At 45.6% G+C, this 25,219-nt stretch overlaps 1 protein-coding gene across 4 annotated transcripts in view; it reads left to right on the forward strand.

The window, feature by feature from the left end:
- Positions 1-37: 37 nt before the first annotated feature.
- Positions 38-25,219, forward strand: part of LOC100120350 (carcinine transporter) — a 26,926-nt gene continuing 1,744 nt past the window's right edge. The window contains exons 1-8 of one of the 4 annotated variants that reach the window (XM_031927995.2): positions 38-235; positions 22,648-22,927; positions 23,120-23,330; positions 23,408-23,666; positions 23,889-24,081; positions 24,159-24,377; positions 24,715-24,929; positions 24,995-25,170. In XM_031927995.2, coding sequence (XP_031783855.1) covers positions 22,677-22,927; positions 23,120-23,330; positions 23,408-23,666; positions 23,889-24,081; positions 24,159-24,377; positions 24,715-24,929; positions 24,995-25,170 — 1,524 coding nt within the window. In that variant the 5' untranslated portion in view covers positions 38-235; positions 22,648-22,676. Of the gene's footprint in view, positions 236-10,748; positions 10,847-19,051; positions 19,394-22,647; positions 22,928-23,119; positions 23,331-23,407; positions 23,667-23,888; positions 24,082-24,158; positions 24,378-24,714; positions 24,930-24,994; positions 25,171-25,219 lie in introns of those variants that run through there. The other 3 variants (XM_031927996.2, XM_008207072.4, XM_031927994.2) reach the window with 3 other exon arrangements.

Genomic DNA, 25,219 nt, shown 5'->3' on the forward strand with positions numbered 1-25,219 from the left:
TCCGAGATAGCCCGAGCAAACGGCGCGCAGTTAGTGCAAGGTTAGTCGGCGATGAGCAAAGTGCCCACAGCTCCGCCGAGATGCCAGCGCCGCTACGTCAACTGGCATCCTGAGAGACTGCCTGTGACGGTCTTTTCCGGGGATAGACTTTGAATTATTATTCGTTGAAGAAATTTTCAGTACTCCTTCCTTCTGGCAGACGACTGGACTGGACCGACGTTGAGCGACACTGAAGGTAGGAGCGTGTTTGTGTGATTTTTTTTTTTTTTTTTTTTTTTTTTTCATTTTGGAAAGGATCATTTTTCGTACGTAAGTAGGATCAGGTAGATCGAAATGCGATAGCCAGCGATTAAATCGGCCGTCAAGTGCACAGTGCACGGGCGAAGGGAGATAATAAACGTGCTTTAAATCATTTTCATGGACCCCCTGTGTACCTATATAGGAAGATATTGCGCAGGCCAAGAACAACAGTGACAAAATTCACGATCCAGTTATTTACATCAGCGCGATTCCTATCGGCCGTGTGTGCGCAACGATGACGATCCGTATAATACAGGGGACAGGCATGATTTTTAAAACCTTTTTTAAAATCAAGTTAAGGATAAATCTTACGCAAAAGTACAAGAGTCACGATTTTTACTGCAATATTTGTTAAGTAATATTGTTTTGAAAATTCGGTTTCCTAATGATACATTTTAACGATTGAGAGCTCACGTGATCAATATGGCGGCGCGAAGGATGAAAATATATATGGATGTACAAAGGCATGTAAATTTTAATACATCAAATAACCTCATTCTTTACTCCAAAATGATAATAGAGATGAGAGATAGATTCATGATGACTGAATTTATGTACTCAAATGCCCGTACGTTAGGTTAGGTCTTTATCCTTTGAGCCGCCATCTTGGAGAGCTGCCGTTTTAAAAACTAGTCAAACATAAGAATTTTCAATTAATCATATTAGGGCCTAGAGGCATCAAATAACGTATTCTTATACTACTTTCTACTGTATATAAGTATTTATACGTATATAGCAGAACCATGTCTGTTCCCTATTGTTTGCCGATAACAAATATTGTTCCGCCTCGACGAGCGCGCAAGTGTCTGTCTGTGTACATCCTTCGAATTATTTATCGACTTTGAAATTTGAAAAAAAAAACCCCTAATAACTTTCTCGAGTCTTCCATCCTCGAATTTAACCCGCTGTATACTTATAACTATTCCTCGCCCGCGTCTAATTATCTAACGATGTGCTGCAGCGACGCGCGCCGTAATTACACCTTGTTTGCCGAGCGTCTTATCGTACGATTAAACGAGGATCCGATGCAGCGGCGGTAGATTTTAGAAAAGTGGGGCTAAAAATTCTCGAGACTGATTTACACTTGACGCTGCGTTGATTGAATTTTCGGAACCGCGATAGCGCGGTATAGTCGCTGAAGAAATTTCGCAGAGGCGCAAGATAGCGAAGAAAAATCATTGACCCGCGCTATCATTTTATATCCGTCGGAAAATTCGCGAGAGCAGAGCAGCGCAGACCTTGGAAAAAGTTTCGCAATCACACGCGTATTTTGCATTTTAATGGCGACTGAACTTTAGCATACTTATATATGGTATAATTGAGTTACGCGTGTAGCTGCAGCGTTTCTCGAAGCTTTGAAATAAAAGAAATAATAATTATAAGTTCGTGCTATACAATCAGACGATTCGACAGCTTATCGCGATCCGATTACGATATCATATAGAGCAGCGTGAGTCGACGTATATCGATCGCGCCTTCATTCGTATAATGTTTACAAATTTATTCATAAGCAATTATAAGCGCGCGAGGACGGGCGCAGACTCGTGCTTCTCTCTCTCTCTCTCTTTCTGCCATTTTACCGCGCGTGTGCGCGTTATATCACGTTCGAGCTATTTTTCGCGTACGACATAGCAAAAATAAACAAATCCGCAGTCAACTCTCAGCTATAGGGGGCGCGTGTCGACTAATTGAAACGCGCGATTTAACGCTCCGACAACAAGGGCTGTATATATATATATGGGCGACAATACAAATTGCCTGAAAATTAATCCCAATCCGCGCGCATCATCTAAAGCTCGCTCTCGGGTTACCAGGAACCCGCCGCTCTCTCTCTCTCTCTCCAGCGCGCGCAAGCTCTTGCGTAATGGCTCGAATTATTTCGGCCGGAGCTTGCAAACTTTTGCCGCTTGTCAGCTGGCGTGGGCTGCTTTCAGTTCTTATTTTGGGAGAGAGAGAGAGAGAGACAGAGCTGTTGCACTTTGGGATTAATTGAACGGCCGGGGAAAGCGTGATGAATTTAAATACGAAATTTTCGAATAAACTTCCTCGTCCTCGCGGCTGTCGCGAGAGAATTTTTCAGCAACTTCGAATAGCTCGAAACTCGAATTTTACAGCCCCTAAATCTCTGCAGCGCCAGCAGCCGTCCCGGAACTTATCTACTCGGCCACTAGTTTCCCCGATCGGCAGCCGGGGATTCCGGGATAAAAAGTACAGCTACTCACGCGTAACTCTCTCTCTCTCTCTCTCTCTTTCTCTTTCTCTCTCCCTTGACCCAGTGCGAAGCGCGGCAAACTTTAAAATTAGATGAACCGAAAGCTCCTTCGGAACAACTCGCACACGGTATAATGTACTCCCCCACGAACGCGATTATGCTCCGAAAGTTTTAATGCCAATTACGCGTCCGGCTCTCTCTCTCTCTCTCTCTCTCTTTCTCGTGGAGACGTTAAAAACGTTTTTAACGGCCGCGTTTCGCAAAGTTTTACCCTCAGCTGCGATGGCTGAACTAGACTCGCTCGTTGTGTGTGTGTGTGTGTTGACGATCGTATAAAGCGTTATGTAATATTTTTCTTGGACGTGCAAACGATGAATTTTTAGTCGGCGATATAAACACGATCAGCTATACTATATAGCCGAGCTCAACGAGCGTCGACGAACGCAATCGGATATATTTAGCTTAGACACTCTCTCAATTCGCATTTCGACGCGATCCCGTCAATTTGCGCTCATTAAACGTCCTACATGGCCGATGATCTTCCTCGACACGCGCGCGCGTGCGACAAATCTCCTTTCGAGTTGGTCGATGCTCCAACGCGCTTCTTGGGAGAGAGAGAGAGAGAGAGAGAGCGCCAATTGCCGCCGCAGTGATCGATCGAGCCGCTTTGCTTTTGTTTCGCCGTCCGGCAGATTAGATTCATGCGAACGACGGGAATACCCTTTCGAGATGTACCATTGATCTCGAAGTTGGTATATATATTGGCTCGCAAAAAGCTATTCCGAAGGAACCTCTTAAAACCCGACGAGCTAATTACTCGACTTGCAGAGAAGTGGCTTTTTAAACTTCTACTCGATCTCCTTCTCTATATAACGTCCGACGATCGCTTTGTGTAGGAGGAATTCTTTCGAGTTTCTTCGACTGGGATTTAACGGGAGCCGGCGCGCAGCGTCTCGATTAAAGTACAATCGCGCTAATAGTCTCTAGTTTATCTATATAGTCAATCTTTTTCACGCCCCAGTTTTAAGAACAAAAGAAGTGTATTATAAGCGAGAGGCGAGACAAAAAGCTCGAGCCAATATCCTTCGGCACACACGCAATCGAATATATTTTCACTCGCGGCTTCCGCGGCTCTGCACAAAGTCCCGAACTACATGCATTATGCATTTCTCCGCGAATATACAGCCTGCGCGATCGGAATTTCGCTATTCACCCTCGAGCAGAGACTGTACTGCGACAGCTGCAGCTCGCGTTTCTTCCTTCTCTCTAGCTTCTTTTTTTTTCCGACGTTTATTCCGAGAGCTTTTCTCCACGAGACACGTTGAATTTCGTGCTTCAGCCAGCAGTCAGTGACCTGCTCTCTCGGGCGAGCCGAAAAGCAGAAAGTGTATATTACACGTTAATTTCTTCTCTCAGTCAGCCTCTCGCGCGCGCAGTTCAGTTTAATTGACGCGGAAGGTCGGCCGATCGATCGAGCTTGCGCTCGGGCTTTGCCTGCGCGCTCTTTCATCTCGCCAACCGCTGTCCTCTGTGTGTTCTTCCTTTTCAGCTCCTCCTTTGACTCTCTTCCCTACACGTGGGCAGCTTTGCAGCGATGAAAGCTTCTTCTTTCTTTTCCGCGAGAGTCTACTATCGAGCGATCGAATTTTAAGCGTCCTCGCTCGATTAGAACTTGCGGCCGCAGCTGATAAGTGCAGTCGCTCTGCGTCTGGAAATTTTCGATCGGCCCGCGATGCAGCAGAAAATGAGTCAATGGTCGTAAATTCTTAGCGGGATATCAGGCCAGTGTGGAATCTTTCGTTATATTATTGTGTCTGGAGGAGAGCGAGTTGTGCGCCAATATTAACTCTCGGGAGCTTTTTCGTATACATAGCGATAGCAATGCGGTCTCTATTCGTGGAGGCAAACTTGATACTTCGATTAGCCAACGATTACGGCTCGTCTTTCGCTGTCGAAAAAAATATCCTCATCGCGGCCTCAGAGCGAGTAACTCACTTGAAAGGCCAAGACAAAGCCAGAGGCCGCGAAAAAAAAATTACATCCGCATTTATCATGCAGATATACGTATAGGTATATATATATATATCGAAAAGTAGTCGAGAGCGTCCTTGAAAGCGCCTCGAGGAAAACAAAGGGCCCGGGCTCTTATATTTGGCTTGAGCGAAAAAAAGACGGGAAGAGAGAGAGCAGAACAAACAACGTCCGACGGTTCAATCTCTCCGCGAGCCGCTCCTCTTCTTTCTGCCTCTCTAGACTCGGCCTCGTTTCTCATCATCCCCCGAGTGATATGCAGGTCTCGGTCGCATCTCTCTCTCTTTCCCTTTTTTTTCATTCGCGAAACGATGCGTTACATATAAATAGGTTTGGGCGCATTTTAAATTCAATGGATCGCGACGACACTCGCTGCACTGGGGGCTTATGTGCAGCGAGCGAGCGAGCTCCGATGCGTCAAACCTATCCATACGTGAAATCACGGAATCAGCAAAGGCCGATTGACCTGCATTTCGGCCGGAATCTATTCCGATATGCGTTTCGCGCGGATGCGCGCAGGTGTCTACGCCGTGATTCGTCGAATTTAAAGGTGAACATTGAGGAGATAAAAAGTTCGCGTACACGGAAATTAAAAGCCATTGCTGAATGCGAGTGATCCTTTTAAATTAGCTGAGACCGAATTAAAAGAATAGCGGCGGCGAGCATTATTCTTCGTTAAGATAATGAAAGTCGAGTCGCGGTTAAATGAGGGAAGTATATCGATTTCCGAAAAATCACCGCTCGCAGCCGCGATAAAACAAAGACCGAGAGGGCAATGGAATTTTAAACGTATATTTTCATAAAACACACCAGGCAATCCTCGTGCAGGAAAGTTCCTTATTCTCGGGGGAAGCCCCCGCGCGAACTAGTCCTGCACCGCGCGCGATGACGTCACGGCGCGTATTATACGTGCCTCGCTTGCGTCATTAGTCCCTCAGAGCCGGACACGTTCTCTCCGCGATGTGTCGTCGTTGACTATTTTTTTTTTTCGACTCTACAGCTCATTTTTCTCTTTTCGGGCAAAAATATTCTCGCTATATACTTGCCATTGACGTTGCTCGGAGCGGAACTTTTCGAGCATGTCGCTAATTTTGACTCGCTAAGTTGATTTTTGACTCGAAAAGACAGCTGCACGCGCACTATATAAACGCGGCCGATATCGAAAACTTAGGATACTCTCAGATATACGCGCTATGCAGCTTTGCGAGAAAAACAAGAGAGAATGTATATATAGGTATAGCGCGTAACGCACAGCTGATTAGTTTTTAATTTTTATCGGCGCCGTAAAACGTACCGCAGCAATTTATCCCCGCAGCTTTTTTTCTTCTCTCCTTTTAATACGCGAGTAGGCAAAACGTAAGCGACAATGGCGCACATTGGCGGGCGACGAATAAGCCGTCAGGTTTACGGTCTCGCCATCAATTACGCCGTCTTAAAAGTCGCTCCATAAAAGTTTCTCCGCGAAATTATGTCTACATACACGCGCTAGTCGCGCGCGTTACATAAATCATATGTGCGCGAGAGAGCTTATGCGTGTGTGTGTGTGTGTGTGTACAGTGCGTACAGAGCGACAATTCTCAGTATATATAGCAATTCGGGTATATCGATTAGCGATACCTATACCGATAGCGATCAGAAAAACATAACCGCGTGATTTCGGAATATCGCGGGATTCTTTTTATAATTACGCGATCGCAATCGGGGGTATTAAATTGCAGATCGCATACGCGGAAATGGATTATTGTTCGAGTTTTAATTGATATACTAATGCCTCGAATGTGTGCGCCCTGGTATCGATTGTTCGCGAGCGATTTTTGTTTGTAAAAATTACGATATACACAGCGCGTTTGAGATTAATCGATCTTTTAATATCAAATTTTTTTCTAATCCATGTCCAACATATTTTTTACACTCGCTGTGCGACGCGTGCTCGAGCAGACGGCTTTCCGACACACCTGTACAAACTCGTTCTTTTTTTTTTCTCACAGCTCCGCCGTAGTGTAGAATCGTCTAGATCTTATCGATGTGTTTCCAAACGTTATGCGCACAAAATTCACACAGGTACATCCAAAACAAAAGTACCACAGAATATCGATCGTTCTTCCTTTAAGCTTTTATCGTACATCGATTAGCCATCCGAAAATAAATCGCCCGCTCTCTTTCGGCTTATACCCACGAGTATCGCCTATATATATACATATAGCTATATGCACGAGCGCGTGTCGCTCGCCGGCCTGACCTTGACGGGATAGCCGATGAATAATTGATAAGCCGGCCGTCATTTGAATGGACTGGCACGGAATCTCACGCGATAGCGCTAAAGAGACACACACTCAGGTGAAAAACGGAAAAATGTGCCGAATACAGTGTCTGATTGAAAATTCCAACTATAGTCTTTGTGTATGTACAAGCATATATTGCTTTCTGCGTGTGGCTAAACCAGTTTGCTCCAGTTTTCGAGTCGAGACGCGGCGGCGACGGCGATAATAAGCTGTATCAGCGGGAGCCGAATACTTAAAAGATTATTAGAAAAGTTGCGACACGATCGACAAAGCTGCGGAGATAGGAGCGATCCGCTAGGTTTACGCGTGTGTTTGCTCTTGATGACGAAGCTGCTATTCGGGAGAAAAGCGCGCGCTAATTGTTTAATTGGCAGCTTTTTGCAGTGTATAGCGGTATAGGCGCACTCGAGCGCCACGTGCGCCCGCGCTAGGAAACCAAGGAAAGTAAAAAGCGCTCGACTCGATAATAATAACGATAAAAAAAAAATACGCTGCAGGAAGAGCCGCGATGGGTTACGTCGAGAGAGAGAGAGAGAGAGAGGAGAGCCGCTACTTTTCATCCTATAACGACGTCGGGCCTTCGGGTTTTACATTCGTTTTGAAAAACGATTTACATCCTTATTCGCCTTCGGTATAAACGTTTGCGGCTATATACGTCTGATGAATGAGCTCGCGTCTGCTGGTGGAATCGTCGCTCCTCCGATTCAGCGATCGGCGCTGTCATCTTTTTTACCGGCTTTTTTCCGCCGTGCGCAGAAGCGCTGATTTACGAGAGGTGCTTTTTGCGGGGGAGTGCTAATGACGGCTTTATTGAATTACAAAGTGTTCGATGGATATTGTGCAGCTGTTTATCCGCCAGGTTTAGCTATCCGAAATGCCGCGGTATAAGGACGTTCGTATAGTAGGCCACTGCGCACGCCCCCTTTTGTGCTTTTCGCCCTTGCGCGTATACACGTATATATATATACTACTTACTTTAGAACACGCGAGCCAATTTTTTCCGTCGCGTTCGTGCAAACACCTATGCACTTAGTAGAGAATATATAGCGAGTATAAGGGATTCCGATTAGCATTTGTAGGAGAATATGCGCGCGATGCGAGTATAATCAATAAAAGAGCGAACTATATAGCGCTGACGAAAGAGTTCAATCGAACGTTGCAGTCCACATTGTTATGGCGATCGTTAATTATAAATGGAAGATTGTAATTTCCTTGAAACATCAGCGGCGCCGATTCCTATACAAAGTAATAAATTTCATCGCGAGAGTTTACAGCGTCCAGCTGTTTACTGCCGCGTCGCTCTCTCGTCGTCCGCGTCGTTGGGTAATAACACCGCTGAGAAAAAAAAGACAGCGCCTATACGTACGCGAAACATTTCAATCGCGAGTAACAAAGAAATCGGCAAAAAAATCATCGCAACCCAATAATCAACAATAATACGCATATCGATCGAGAACTGATCGCGCGACGACGACGAGCGTTAAAACGCCCTCGCACGTGCGCGCGGCCGATTATATATATATATATAGAGAGAGAGAGAGGGAGAGAGAGAGAGAGAGAGAGATCCCCCGCGCACTTACATAGCCATTATACCGCGCGCTCTTTTCCGCAATGCGATGTGCGTATAATAAACGTCGCTTGCATATAACACACACACACACACACACACATATACATATATATCGCTCAATGCCGCGGGCGAAGCTTCGAGGAAACGCGAGCGCATGCGGCCTTCCGAGAGGCAAAAAAGCGCCGATCCTCAGTGTGCCGCGCGCGCAAAAAAGAGAGGAGAGTACACTGCAGCGGCGTTAATTTTAAGGAGCGGGCGTGTGCGAGCTGTGAAAAATTTCGATAACGTCGCGTTGTCGCGAAGGGGGATGAAGTGATCGTTGAGTGCGGCTGTTTTTCCTCGTTTTTTTCTTCGTTTCCAATGGCGAGCGATCGGAAATTCAGAATTTTCAATTCTCCGCGAGCGCGTATTGCACAAGAGAGGCGTGTTCCGTTTTTTACCGATCGCTTGTTGTTACGATTCTTATGAATAATGAGCGCGCGATTACGCGATCGATCTCCCTGTAGAAACGCGGGCTTTTTTTCTTCTTCTCTCGAGTAGGAATGAGGAAAAAGAGGCAAAATTTACCATATAACGAGAGCCGGAGAACGATAAATCCTAATTCGGAGCGCATATTCCCTGAAAGCCGAGCAGCGCGCGTATTCTATATCGCGACGAATCTCCTTGTGCGCTGCTCGAGCGGCGTAAACGCGCGCGAGCTTTGTCAAAACAACGAGTCGATACGCTCGAAAGCCCTCCGAATCACCCGCGTGTATACTCGCGCGTTTGCTCGTTATTAAGTACTTAATTCGATGGATTTTGGAACGAATTTCGGCCTGTACGCACCTATCGGTAAGAACTTACTTCACGGACATGCCTTAACGATCCCCCGGCGCATATAAACCTAATAATAATCGTCAAACGCGTTAGTTTGTGTGCGTCATATTATACTATATTCTTTCGGGGGGGTTTCTTACCTTTGTTTACGAGCCAGATCAATCGGCATACTTTTTGGAATGTACACATCGTTTCTTGTTAAAAATTTAGTTGATTTTACCGCGGTCTTGCTGCGGCGCTGATTCTCTCGAACCAATCTCGCATCGCAGTACGCAGCTCGAGATGGATTAGCGCCGCAGGATGACGAGCAGCTCTTCTGCTTATCCTTTGCTTCGGATGCGATAACTCTCTTATCAGGCTGTCGTCGGTTTTCTTATCGTATAAAATCTAGATCTGAAACTGAAAAAAATGAAAATCCACAAAGTATCTTGTCGTATTTGCAAAACGAATTTGCAAATCACGATAGGAAAACAGACGACAGCCTGATAAGAGAGTTATCGCATCCGAAGCAAAGGATAACCGTACACTGCTCGTCATCCTGCAGCCAATCCATTCCTAGAATTAGAGATTTTTATCGAACCCAAGGTGCAACGGATTTCGAGCTGTGTACTGCGGTAAAATCAGGCAAATTTTTAACTAATGTTTCGAAAATTCATGCAGATGATAGGTATATTTACAAAAAGTATGGCGATTGATCTGGCTAAAAAAAAAATAGAAATACTAATTTCTTTCACACGGTAATATGCCGCGACGATTCTCGCAGCTCTTATCTCTCTCATCCATCCTCCAGCAACGTCTCTCTCTCTCTCTCTCTCCAAGAACAAAGCGGTGCCGAGGAGAGAAAAAAGCCGCTCTCCTTTTATATGCGACCCGGCTAATCCGGCGCACTCTTAAGGATTATTTTACGAGGACAATAAGGCCACATACAGCGACTTTTTCGGCGGCGCAATTCGATATAACCTCGCGTGCGGCCGGCGTCACTTTCGAAAAAGAAAATATAATAATAATTTGAAAGGTCCGGTGGCGAGGAGCAAAACAACCCCGCGAAAGGGTACTGTATACACGACAACGAGCGGTATGCGTATGTAGGCTTGGAGAACAGGTTGAGAGGGCTCGGCTTTTACTTTTTTTTTTTTTTTTTTTCCTGTCCGAGCGCAGCGGGAGAAACAAGTTCGCACGGCGAGACAGGCCGATATCCTCTTTACTGCATCGGCTCTCCTATTTAATGTATGCACAGAAATGACTTGTCCCTCGCTTTTTCACATTATGCGCTTTTTTGCCCTGAAAAAAAGCGCAGACGGTATTCGGGGAAGAGTCGGAAGTTCCTAAACATTTCTCAGCATCATATCGGAGAAGCACGACGAGTATCTCTCTCTCTCTCTCTCTCTCTTTCCCTGTACACAGACACGCGTGCGGGGTCTAGCACACAGTGCTCTAGAGGTAAAATAACGAGTTTCGTTCTCGCTCCCTTCCCCAAGGCCTTTTCGCCAAGGTCGCAGCTCCGAGGCTGCCGCGGAGATCTCTTGGCTCTATGGCCGCAGTCGTGCCTTTGAACCAGGAGCAGTACGCTGACCGCATATCATCCTCCCGCTGGACCGCGGCTGGTCTAAAGCGAGACAGTGTGTATATCGAGAGGTATGTGCGGAGAGTGATGTGTCTATTGTTATCTCGACGACGATGACGGAGCTGTTTGCGTCTGTATTGTCACGACGAATACGCAGCTGTGCCAATACGAACTAAGCTCGCGCAATCCCGTCGTTGTTTTCTGTATTTTTCGAAGCCGCCGTAATGCGCGACTGATATAGCGAAAAATTAAGTCTGCATTCTATATGCACCTGTGACTACGATCAACATTGTCTCGCCTCGCGATCGATATAATACCTTCAGTTCGTTCAAATTTGAACTTGCGTCAGAGCGAAAACATCTGATCAAACGTCTTCAAATGATACTTTGTTTTTTTTTTTGACAAGCCGCTGGCTTTTGTTTTGAATATCTCCCTGCCGCTTCGCGTGTATAAATATTTGCCGTAAAACGATCGCTGCTCTCGAGTGATATTCCTCCGTATACCCGCGATGAAAAGAAATCCCCGAATATTCCTCGTTTACGTGTAATTGATTCGCGCTAGTCAAACATTCCCTTTCGTCTGGCTGTGTTTTGACAGCGAGTTGCGATGAAAATTCATTCTATTATTACGCACGCATCGCACACAACGATCGACGCGCGATAACAGATAGAAAAACCCGCTGCTGCGACATTATACGACAATGGGTACACGTTATTGCGATAAGTCGCGCGCGTTCCGGTTTTTTCCTCGAGAGACCGCGAGCGACGTCGATTTGCACAAGTGCGAAATCTTCGGCGCCAACACGACGATAATTGCGCGTAAACGCGCTCGGTTTTGAAGAATCGGATCGGTGTGCATCTCTGGACGAAGATATTTTTGGAAAATTCGTTCAATTATACAGCGAGAAGCTTCTCCCGTATATAAATCTTCGTTGCTATTTGTTGACGTTTAACAGCAATTGAAGCGATCCTTAGAATTTACGTAACTTTGCGATCTCGCGCGGCAGCGGCAATTGCTCGACGTGAACTAATTGTTGCCGTTTCGATGTATAAAGAAAATAGAAGCGCGTGTACGTATGGCACAAAGATCAATTAGTCGGAAAGTGGAAGACGTTCACACTCGCGTTCTCTCCTGACCTTATGTACAGAGAATCTATCGTTATTTCCTACGCAAGTTTGCAACGCGTATACGCGTCGGACAATTTTGAATTTCAAAAATGCGCGCGAAGATGCCTATCGGCGCTAAACGTACGATATTCAGTCGGAATGAAATTCTGTTTTCCAGGAAAATCAGTATAAAACTACGCTATGGAATATGAAATGCGATTGGCAAGTAGACACGCACACAGTGACGCAATTCTAAAATTATAAACGCGTATACGCGCGTATACTATATTCAATATTCGATTTATTGAAATAAATTCGAGCCGCGTGTTTCGCTTCAATGCCAATCCAATCCAAGAGTGACAGCGACGAAAAAATCCCATAACGAGGCTCAACGAGGAGGGAAGCAACCCCGCATACTCGCTTCTAGAATTACCCGGCGTCGCAGCTCGATTTCGGCCGATTTAATATAACCGGCCGTAATAAGCGAACTATACGCATTCCGTTGCATCATTTATTTTCGTCCGCCGCGCGGCTCTTGCGTCAATATATGTATATATCTCTCTCATCTCAGGAGCAATTTCGGCAGCACGAGTCACACGGGTTTTGGATATACACTGCAGACGCAACGACGTTTTGTCTCTCAAGGCTCGGCTCGATTATCCGCGACTCTCCACGTGCTCGCAGCACTTGATCCTCGTCGATCGTTACAAGTGTACCGTTAATGCAATCTTTCTGTGTGGGTATACATACAAGCCTTGTGCAGTTTATACGTGTATTATACAATTGAAGGATCGCCGTCTCTGATGCAACTGTATATCGCGTCATGGTACACATATTGTTGTGTGCCGTTATCGTTATTTTCGGCGAGAGAGCTGGATTGATCCGCTTTCGCGAAAACAATCTCGTTGTGTCGTAATGGCTTTGCTTCGGCAGGAATTCCATTTGCGTGTATTAGTCGAGACTGCGCCCGCGTGTCCCATCGCGTAAATATATAGAAGAAAATTTCAAGTCTCTCGCTCGTCGGCGCAAACGGCGCAACTTAAACTGCACAAAGAAAACTGGTCGTGAAGCGGAGCTTGTTTCTCTCTCTTTCTGCCTTGGTTTTCTTTGTTTTCCTTTCGCGCCGCCGCCGATCGACCGGTTTCTCTCTCTCTCTCTCTCTCTCTCTCTCTCTCTCTCTCTCTCTCTCTCTCTCTCTCTCTCTCTCTCCGCGCGCGGGTCGATGCTGCTGCTGCTGCTGCTGCTTCTTCTTCTTCTTCTTCTACTTCGTGGACTGCCGCGAGCGACAAATGAGAATTGGGCTGTGCGTTATTCGCGAAATTTCAATCGGACCGAGACCAATATAACACGTACATTTTGCAACAGCTGCGTTTAACCTTTTTCACCTTCGATTCTGAATTCAACTATAACCGTAGTGCGAGTACGCTTTACATAACCTTCTGCGCCGCTAACGCATCCATAACCGGATTACGAATGGTCATTAAGAAACATCGTTAATTATAGGCCAACATGGCTTGTCGAGCGTCGAGCTTCCGCGTAAAAGCCGCGCCATTATTTACTCGAAACAGTATAGGTATAATGGTCTTTAATCGATTCATCCTCACATCTGCAAAGAGCGCATCATCACAATGTGGCGTCGATCTCGCGCTTATGTTCCGATCGAAATTTTCTCGGAAACGATCGAGTTCTTAAATGCTTCCCTCTTTGGGAAATCCGTGAGAGAAGACGAAATTACCGGCCTGATTGGATGGCTGGCTCGCGCTTAATCATCGATGACAATCATTTGATATTTCAGCGTCAAAATCGAGCGAGTCGAGTCTGCAATTTTTAGCTCGCGCGTATTTTATACTTTATTTTATTTTATCTTCAAAACGCGCATAATTTTCTCTTATCGCTGTACCGCCGAGAGTTTTTAACTTTGAGGAAAGTCACGTGAGATATTCGCGCGGCGGCGCGTCCGATAAAGAGCTGTGCGTTAATTGTAATGAGGACGAATTGAACTGTCGCGTACACACACACACACACGCACACAACGATTAATGAAGAGACGCGATCGAATCGATCAGGATTAACGCACGATTGCATCTCTCGGAAGACGTCGATTATAAAAAAATTTGAAGGATTGCATCGTCGCAAAACCAGTTCTTAAATTAAGTACTTTTCGCGGCATCGTGAGACAGCGATTTGTTCCCTGCGACGAATTATACACGCTTCGTAAATTCTTTGTTTATATGCAAATAGCGCAGCAGTCGAGATAACGCTTCGGCGAAATAAATAGAGCGATCTTCTCTGGTCGTTGCGTCGGATATTCTAGAAACTGTCATCGATGTGGAACACGAATCCCCACAGCTGTTTACCGACAATACGGAAGGTGTTTGTTTCGCAGCTTACACGTATGTAGGCGGTCGATAAGATAAAAGCTGGATTTCGCGAAGTGATGAGAGAATTTCGGTCCGCGAGAAATTTTTTATCGCCGCGACGAGGCTCTTAGCGTAAAACTGTGTCTATGACTCTCTAGAGAGGCTAATTTGTTTCAAATATTTAAAAAAAGAATTAATTTGTAATTTGAGAATTTTCCAAATGTCAATACGCCTCAGCCACGAGCGAGTATATTTTTGTTATTCATGAATCGGAATCCATCGCTCGATCCGCAATATTCGAATGGACATTATAGAACACACTACTCGGGAATGAATCATAATCGAGAAGCCATAAAATGTAATCAAGGTAATAATGCTGCAACGTTGCGCCATGTGCTGCAGTGTATATCAATGAAATCATTCGCAGCTTATCGGAGATCGATCCAATGGAGATCTATAGTGGCAGTTTCTAAACTTCCACTCGAATCTGAAGTGTTATCTCGACGAACGCCTAGTCTTTTAATACATTGAATGTACTGATTGGGCTGCTCATTCTATTGTTAGCCGTATAAGCGTTTTTATACCTCTGCCTGGCCAATAAACATTCAATAGACGCGTATACAAGCGTATCTCCATTTTGCATGCAAATGGTACATTACGGAACAATTTCACTTTGATCGACGGCGAGTCTTCCCGCCATTCGGGACACCGTTAATAGATTTGTTTGCATTAGCATTGACACGTTTCAGCTTTGAAAATGCCGTGCGTTATAAATAGCCGTTGGAAAAATTCAAGCTCTCGTATCCCACTCGACAACGTACAAAAGGCTTTCCCGAAATCTTCGCCTGCAAAAAAGCCTGAAATAATGATCAACCTTGAATCTCAGTCTAACGCTCTCGCAAAAACGGATTACGGACTCGGCGCTAAATGCGCTTTTGATAAGGCTTTGGACGCGAGTTTCGGGACCGTATCGACACTTTATACCGCTATATGTAACTTCTCTCAACGGCCGCTGCACGCAAAACAATCGCGTAAAGGGGTACTAGATGACGCCGACGATCACGCACGCGACGCTTCGGGGGTCGTAAATTAGCCGCTCCTCTAGTTTTTTTTTTTTTTTTTTTTTGTCCGATGCCCTAACGAAGGTTCATGGAGCGCGCGCTCGCCAATTCGATGCCAATAAAAGCCCGTCTCGAGAGACCGAATGTTTTTGTTCGGTAGATGTATACAGACTCGTGTACGCGACACGGGGCACAGAAATCGAGAAAGAACGGGATTTTTCAATGCGTTTTTTAACCATACGCTTCCTTTCTGATGTAACCCTCGAATGTTAACGAACCCGGCTTTCAATGGTTCCTACATATCGTGTTCATGTGTTCTCCAGTCGCGCGAACTGCTCTGCGCCAAAGCCAGATGCGGACCACCTTGAGCCTCTCGGAGTCCCCGTATTTTCGACTATCACGCGTGCCTCTGTTCATAATAAGTTTTTTACCCGAGAGAGAGAGAGAGAGAGAGAGAGAGAGAGATCGGAACATATAATGCAGACGCGACCTCCGCACAGGTGCAGCGCATTTTTGTTTACGAACAGCCGCGACTTGTTCTTTTTCTCGAGCGTTTAGTTTGTCAACTGGTTGTTTTGCATAGCGAAACCGTGAATTTTACTCGCTTCTTCTCCGCTGTTGTGACTGAATGAATATTTATGAATCGGGAGCAATTCAGTTTGGTGTTTACCGCCGAGTGTGATCGGAAAAAATCATACACTATATAGATCGATTGTTTATGTCGTTTCGAGATCGACTCGATGATATAAGGCGGCGATAAACGCTTTTTTTTAACGAAAATACCAGTCCAGCTTCATTAGCCGTATGACGGCCAATTGAAATCGATTTTTCAAATCAAATCGTGGCACTTGTGATATTTATACACTGCCATCCGCGATGGTCGGCTATCATTAGCTTTGTTCGCGACGATATAAACGATTCGAATTATCGCTCTCTCGACGCTTAATTCACAGCAGCTTATTTTTATAATAAACCATAGCAACGCGATGCAAGGCACGCAAAACGCTCGCGTTTTGCGCATAAGGCACGACCGCCGACGCTCGCGCTTCGCGTTCGTAATTTCTGTCGGTGCTTATACAGTATTATCCTGTTTTTTTCTTCAATATTGTTGTCAAAGTTTTGATTGGTATTCTTCTGGCGGTCATCAACACTATCATCAAAACTACTGGAAAATTAGTAACTTATTTGTATTTGTATCAATTATTTATTTTAGTTTGTATAGATATTCTTAAAATATATCTTATTTGAATTTTATTCTATTGTAATTTCAGATAAATAATGCAACACTTTTGTATCGCAGTTTTCAAGAGGAAGTAAACAAACGGATGATATTTCGTTTGGAGGATTTCAATTAGAATATTAGAAAATTGATTGTTTAGGTATTTAGCATAGTTTAGAGGGATGTAGTAAGCTACTTAGAGCTTTTCTTCAATCTAAGCTATTTTCTTTATTTTCCTAAATTATGCATTTTTTATAATTTAATTTAAAAAGTGGTTTAATTTTGTATATATGTATGAGATAAAGGCCAAAATATAACTTTCAGCATTTAATAACATAGGAAAATTGCTGAAAATAATTGGGTTGGATGGGCCATGTTGCACCGAAGTTATTATTGAATTTATGTATCGAAAAATCGCTTTTAGGGTTGTGTATGTCAAAAAGTGTTTAAATAAATGTTTGCCACGGTAAAAAGTTGTATTTTGAAAATGTTTGCAACTTTTACATTTAACATTTTCATGTAAAACGTAAATCCGTAATGTTTTATGACAAATAATTGGTTTTTAGCTGTAAAAAATCATGATTTGATGTTAATGGGAAAAAGTTGTATTTTTCAAAGATCTATAACTTTTCCATTTAACTTTTTTTTTGTAGAATGCTTAGAATTCGACTTTTTAGCGATTTTTGGCGATTTTTGGAGGTGACCGCATTCTGCGAATACGTGCAGGATCAAGCCCAAAATAAATCGGTCAGCTTAGTATTACGAGGGGAGTTCGCACACACATTTTTAGCCCGATTGATTAAGGTCTTTCCGAGATAATCGCATCAGAGGAACATTTTTATTTAAAAAACGCTTAAAAATCGAACAAATTGTGCCCGCATTTCAAAACGACGTAGAGGATCGGGATAAAAAAAAAATACTTTTTTAGCTTTTGCAAAAGGAGACTTGTCCTGAAATTTCAGCCCGATCGGTCGAAAATTGCGCGAGATATCGCATCTCACACATTTTTCGCACACGAAACTATAAGGCACTTCCGCGTCGCAGTCGTGCCTAAAAAGAAACAATAAACGATTCGCGTTATCAATCTCGCCGTAATTGAACTTGACGGCAGATAAACGTAAGTACGCTGTATTACGTTGATAAAGTGCCACAAGTATGCACTTGAGACTTTATCGATTAAAGTGTCGAAAATGACTATCGTCTATCAGCGCCAATTTTCAAAAAAAAAAAAAAAAAAAAAACGCGTTGAGAGCTGCAGATTCCGATTTTATAATAACATACTCAGAAGAATATCCCTCGAAATCTTTCCATTCCGAGTCATTCATAACAGACGGAGCGCACGTGTTCCCCATATCCCACGACCGCCGCCGTCACTCATAATATAGAGCCGAAAAAGCGCGTCTCCGAAAAGTCACGTGCGTCACGCGACCATACGAAACTCAGCTCTAAACTTAGAAGCGACTACGCTTTTTCCTCGTGTGTACCACTTTCGTTATTCAACGATAAATAAGCTTAAAGGATGAAAATAAAATTGTCGCGCGCGCGCAAGAGTCTGCGTGTTTTTCCTGCATACGAAGTAAAGATGAAACCGATGACGCTCGTCGTTGATGCTTCAGCTCTCTCGCCCTCTCTCTCTCTCTCTCTCGTCGCTATAGCCGCGGGAATTCTAGACACGCGCATCGCAGCCGTACGACCTCTTAATTAACAATCGGCCGCACGTAACTGTCGCCTTGCAGGAAAATGTCGCCGTCAGCTCTGATGGATGAATTTTCGAAAATCTACGAACGTTTATAATGTTTATTTTTCTTTTTTCCGTGAAAAAAGCGGCTTTTTCTCGATAGTACACACAGACATCGGAGTCAGCGTGGGAATCCGCTCGCGATTGACCTTTCGCGCGGTATACCAGCAAAAAGCCGGCCGTGCATTATTCAATCGGATATTGTTCAATTGTTGCACGTAGGCATTCTCGTACATTGTTGTCGCTCGCGCTCGATCGATCTCGTCAGCTGTACTACTGTATATACAGCAGCTGAGAGACACGCGATCGGCGTGTCTTTTTTCCAGCCAGTTTTGGGAATGATGAGCAGCTGACACGATAATACGCCGAATGAAAAAATCGCGGCCGGCTTATGAATGGTCATTGTGATCGGCAACGATAATGGGATGATTGGACGGGATTCGCTTGGAAAAACTAGAGTAGCGTGTATAATTTCGCGTCGATATGCGACAGACTCATAGGTGCGCTAATGGCGTAATGGGATAATACCCGGTATGCGTGTACAAGGATCGATGTGTTATTAATCGCGAAAATCCAGTTACGCCGCGAACCTGCCCCAACTCTCGGCACTATACCGGTTTTTTCGGCTAATGCCGCAGTACCATCGCGCAGAGTGTAATACACACACGCGCGCACGCGAGAGAGAGAGAGAGAGAGAGAGGGGCAGAGAGCGAGAGAAGATACACAGAGAGAGAGAGAGAGAGAGGAAACAAGTAGCGCCGCTCGCGGAGCTTATAAAGCCCCGTCGGTGATCGAGTCGCGAGGCAGTCGATTTCGCTTGCGTCCCCTACTCGGACGCGCGATATGTATAGGCCCGCGTCGCGTCCCTCGTCTTTCGCCAATTTTGCTCTGCCACGCTATCGCCGGCCGTCAACGTGCGCTTACCGATCTATAAGTGACCAGACGCGTGTGTGATCTCGAGTGAGGATCAGCTGAGAGATTTGGCCAAGAGGTGCAGCATCGTCGGGGAAGCAGCGGTATTTTTAAGTACACGCACACACGCACACACACACACACACGCCTCAACCTTGTGCAACGAGAGACTTACTGCAGCTGTGTAGTGCGATCGAGTTGTTTTTTTTTCGCTCGAAGCATGTGAGTATTTTTGCACGGAGTGTTTTGGGACTTTTCGTGAATTTATTCTCGGAAGTATTTTCAAACTAAGATTGCGAGAGATCGGCAATGAAATGGAGATGGTGATTGATGTGCATTGTTATTAACGAGCATCGACGGGGAGTGTCACTCGCTGATCGGATGAATTTTTAACGAGGCTGATTTAGCGAGCGCTTATGCTCGTATAATTGCAACGAATATACTTACTTTGAATAATCGTAATTTCAAATTCCTCTAAAAAGCGTCGTAAACCTGTCGCGCATCGATGATCGAGCCTCCGAAGTATCGTGTGTGAAAAGAACGCGTTATCCGCTCGGTTTATGAGAATTTCAAATCACTGTTACAGATTTTTCTTCCAATGAGTCGCGCGCGCGCGCGTTGCATAAACTCGAAACTTGAATAAGATCCGTGATGCAATTAAAACCGATCGATTAAGAATGGACGAGCTCTCTTGGCGCGCCTTTTTCTCGCTCTTATAGATAAAGCCTTTGTAAGATTGTGTAAGATTGTAAATGCACAGGCGGCTTTTTGCAAGTTTATAAGCGATTTTTAAGCTCCGCAAGCTGTCTGCGCAGGGAATGATTTGTTTCCAAACCGGGCAATTACGAGGATTACGATGAGCGATTCTTCGAACGCGAATAAACGTCACTCAACTTATCGTGCTACCGGTTTCTTCGAAATTCCACGATCGATACACAGCGTGTAAACTTTATACACGAGACACATCTTTCATTGTTATTAGCGGCGCATGCTAGATGTCTGCCTGTTCTTACTAAGTATTTCAACGCTACGATAATTCTTTCGTTATCGAATTTCGTGTTTGCCCTTTATCGTCGGAAGAAGCTGTTCAAACTCGCTCGCGCACGAATACACCAAGGTTTTTCGGCCACTTATACTTACTTACATTCTTTTCCTCGTAAACTTTCGTTGGGTAACACCGCGCGGCGCTTTCTTTCGCATCAGCTGATTTATCGCCCGTGTATAATTGCAATAATTATCGATCGAACGGGATCGCTTTTATCTTATCCCGAATATAGGTGCAAATTGAATGAAAACAGCGTTTAATGGTCCATAAATCTCGTGGATTATTCAAGGCGCGGATGCGAGAAATACACACACTAATGACAAGTCATGAATCGACACGCGCTGGGCGAGCCGCTATTGATCAACTTTACTGCCTGATTACGAACGACCGGTTAATAAGTCTTTCGGAAATCCGCGTATTGCGCTTTTTTTTCATCTGAATTTTGAATATCGAAATTAGTTGTGTATCGGAGTGACCTCGGAGATATTCAAATTCTTGGCAATCAAGGTGAACGATGTACTCCCGGTATCTAAGCAAGCACGTGCGCGTCTATTCGGCAATGACAAATCGGCTGAACATTTTCTCCCGTCGATGTTCCTATCTGGATAGCGTAACGGACGAAGGGCTGACGAGTCGGGAAGCGAAAAAGAGTAGACGCGGGCTCTAACCGCTGAGCTAAGGTTTGTTAGGCTGTGCCAATCGATAAATTTCTACTCCGAAAATGCGGATCACGTCAGTAGGCTATACTTAGAAAATCATTAGAAGAACCATCAGCTTCCACCGACATTCGTTTCACGCATCGTCTGTCCGAGTGTACATAACACGGCGACGAACGTTGAACTCTCCCGATAAGCAAACTCGTCGCGGCGCAGCACTTTTGAGTTTACCGTCCGGCGATTTTAAAGTCATCGCAGCAGATAAAGCAAAAGACGAGAGTAAGTGCTGGAACAGCTCTTTTCAGCGGAAAAGAAGACTCGGCGTGGCTGCTTGATAATCGCGCGTATAGCTTCTCTAAATGCATTTATGTGTGGAAACCCGAAGTCGAGATATAGCGGAGAAGATTGATCGGGCGAAGAGTCTTATGAATAGCTAATTGCGATCGCGTCGAGTCAATTAGTGTGATTTCGACGGGAGATTAGAGCGAAACTATGGGATGTTTTTTTTTTTTTCGCGAATCCGACACTAACGAACAATAGCTTCTTCGAATTCCGATTGCCTGGTAATTTGCAGGAGGAAATTTCCGATAGACTCTTCGCGACGCGGCTCATGTACGCATACGAATTTTCAACGAGCAACAGATTCCTGCAGTATATCTTCTTGGTTTTATCACAGCCGTAAAAATATGAGAAGAATGACGTCACCTCCGCGCTTGCATAATGTCTATCTCTACTCTCATCCTCATCGGCGAAAGAATCGGGAAAGGATGTTATTGCAAAAGTAACCAGAACCTTCTCGATCGAAATCCCGACAGCGTGTATTATCAACTTCCGATTCGAAAATAAGAGCGCGACACCCAGACTGAAAAGTTTAAGACTTACGGATGCTTATCGTATATTTTAAATCTGATTCGAGCTCTTATAATTGCCCGCTCATCGTCCGCCGCCGCATCAGCTCGCTATTAATCGGATCTACCGGTTAGCGCCTGCGGTTTGATAAGGAATCCACGACGCGCTTGTTTACTCGCGAGCGTGCATAAGTGCACAGCGGCTGATAAAATTCTGGGTTTGGGGGTCTCTCTCTCTCTCTCTCTCTCTCTCTCTGCATCAGCGGGGAATTTCCTCATCGTATCGCGTGTAATTAAAATTCCAGGTATGATTCGAACCGAAACAAAAAAAGAATACGATCACAAGCGTAAATCAAAATCCAATTAGAGCGATCGCGCGCGGAATTTCCGAAAAAAAAAGACCGTCCGAAATTTCATCCCGCGCAACAAAACGCAAAGCAAATATAAATTATTCCTCGCGCTTATCTCGCCTCAGTCCGAGGCGTTCTCGTAGATCATAGATACTTTTGCGGCAATTTGCGGTCTAAGCCTCCATCTCAAGAGAGCATATGTTCCGAGAGCTATTTAAGAGAAGCGCAGCAGATGGAGAAAGACAGAGACCACTTGACTTACGCGCGTGTATGTGCGTTGAAATATCGGCGTTTTAATTTTTTCGCCAAGAGAGAGAGCGGCTCGTTGGAGTTTATTAGACTTCAAGGCTAATGGTAGATAGACGCGAGAGACGCCGTGAACCTTGCTTAGAGAAATTCGAGCGATGCAGTTCCGATGATCGCGGGTGGACGAGAGAGGGGGGAGTGGTCCAGATAGAAAATTCGAGTGAACGGGGGGGGGGGTCAGATCTACAGCCGCACGCGTCGTCCTGTTCCCCGAGGCAGTTCGGAAGTAGCTTGCGCATCTTTTGCAAATATACACATTTCAATTTTGCAGCGCAAGTATAGTGCAAACAAGTCTCGGCAATGGCGGCGTCGTTGGACAAGAAGAAAGCCGAGGAGGGCGAGGGCAGGCCTCGCATCGAGACCTTCGACGACATCCTGCCGTACATAGGCGAAGCCGGCCGGTACCAGTGGTTCCTCTTCGTCATCCTCCTGCCGTTCACCCTGGTCTACGCGTTCCTCTACTTTGCCCAGTTCTTCATCACCCTCATACCCGAGGAGTACTGGTGCAAGGTGCCCGAATTCGCCGGCACCAACCTTACCGATCTCGAGAAGTGAGTGTGTTTTAATATAAAACATCGTGTCGCATGCTCGCATTGTTCAGCTGTGCAGCGGCAAAAAGCGACAGCTGATGGTAAAAAGTGAACGAGCTGACATGACGCGTGTAATTCTCGAGTCTCCTTAGCTCGTCGTAAACGACAGCGTTTAAAAAGTAATAATTTATACTCAACGATTGGATTTTTCAGAATCGCCCTGTCGGTACCACCGCGCTCCCTGGAGGAGAACAACACCGAGAGCTTGGTACCCTACTCCCGCTGCACCATGTACATAACCAACTACACGGAGGTCATAGCGTCCGGTCGTAAAACGGCCAATCCCGACTGGGCCATCGGACACTGCCAACACGGCTGGGAGTTCAACCTGACCAACATTCCCTACCTGTCGATCGCCGCCGAGGTAAGCGGATCGGATGTTTTGCGTAATTAGTATGCTCTCGTGACATTGGAACTAAAGATTCTAATTTGCTTGCACAGCTGGAATGGGTATGCGACCAAGCTTACCTGGGAACGACAGCCCAATCGGCCTTCTTCGTGGGCAGCATAGTCGGAGGTCTGATTTTCGGCTACATTGCCGATCACTACGGCCGTCTCCCGGCCCTGGTCGCCTGCAACGGCGTTGGCTTCTTCGCCTCCATCGCGACGGCTTTCTGCAACAGCTTCTGGACATTCGCCTTCGCCCGTTTCATCGTCGGCACGTCCTTCGACAACTGCTTCAACATCATCTTCATCATCGGTAAGCGATCGAAACGACGAGACGTTGCTCATAACGACTAACCGATACTTTCATTCGTATATTCTTATAGCGAGTCGAAGAAAATGTTATTCCTTCATTACTCTTTTTTATGATTTGCCCTTTGATTTACACTCATTTGATTCGCAAAACCCCGTTTACTATACGTTTTCTTTAATTTCGTTTGGTTCTTCCTCCTATTCCTCCCCTGTCCCTTGACAACAGTGATCGAGTACGTGGGACCGAAGTACAGAACGCTGATGGCCAACATGTCCTTCGGAATCTACTTCGCGATCGCCTCGAGTATCCTGCCCTGGATAGCCTACTGGATAGCCAACTGGAAGATCCTCAGCGTGGTCAGTGCCCTTCCACTGGTGGTGGCCTTCGTCACGCCCTGGATCGTTCCCGAGAGTGCCAGGTCGGTATTTTTTTATTTTTTTTTTTATTTCAAAAATGATCGCTCTCGGCGACACGCTAACGACTCTCTCGCATCAGGTGGTACATAACGAACGGCCGAGTTGACAAAGCCATAGAGATGCTGAAGAAGTTCGAGAAAGTCAACAGGAAGACTGTCGCGCCCGAGGTGTACGAGGAGTTCGAGAAGAGCTGCACGACTATGATCAACAAGGACAAGTCCCACAACAATTACACGGTGCTTGACCTGTTCAAACTGCCGAGGCTCGGACGCATCACCGTCGTGCTCATCGTTTACTGGTAAGTCATTGCAATAATCACCGCGAATCGTCGGTTTCCTCGTTTCGCCGAGTGCCGCGAGCTCGTTCAATTTGGGCCTTGCGTAATTGTCTCGTTTTTTGTAATAATCGCTTTTATTGTACGCAATTTTTTTTTTTTTTTTTCGCGACAGCCGCAATTCTACTCATTGTTCCTTTCACACCGCGCGGCGAGCAGTTCCTGTTTTTACGCTCGCCGGTCTATACACATCGTAAGCATTATTGCATACGCTCGGCAAGGCCGTCCCTTTTTGTCTCTCGGGCGAATATTACTGCATCGCATCGGTATTCGCGACGCTATAACGTTACGTTTCGCACAGGCTGCTGATAATCCTGGTGTTCGACGGCCACGTATGGAACATGAAGCTCCTCCACCCCGACGTCTTCACCTCGTTCTCGCTCGCCTCTATAACCGAGCTGCCGGCAGCTCTCATCCTGGCCGTCTTCCTGGACAGGTGGGGCAGACGCTGGATGGGATTCTTCTCCATGGTCATCTGCGGCATCTTCTCCTTCGTCGCCCTCGCGCTGCCCAAGGGTATATATTATCTCATCGATCGAATCGGGAATGAAATAATCACGGCGCAACACGTTAATTCACAGGTGCACCGGCGATGTCGATGGCCATCCTGGCGCGTCTCGGCGTCAACATAGCTGCCAATATCGGCTTCCAGTACGCCGCGGAAATGCTGCCGACTGTCGTGCGAGCCCAGGGCGTCTCGCTCATTCACATCATCGGCTACTTTGCCCACATCATCGGACCCTACGTCGTCTATCTGGTGAGTTTCCGACTGTCGCGGCGAATCGACGTTTTTCTAATTCTAACGC

The sequence above is a fragment of the Nasonia vitripennis genome, chromosome 3 (assembly GCF_009193385.2).
Source record: "Nasonia vitripennis strain AsymCx chromosome 3, Nvit_psr_1.1, whole genome shotgun sequence".
NCBI classification, from domain to species: Eukaryota; Metazoa; Arthropoda; class Insecta; order Hymenoptera; family Pteromalidae; genus Nasonia; species Nasonia vitripennis.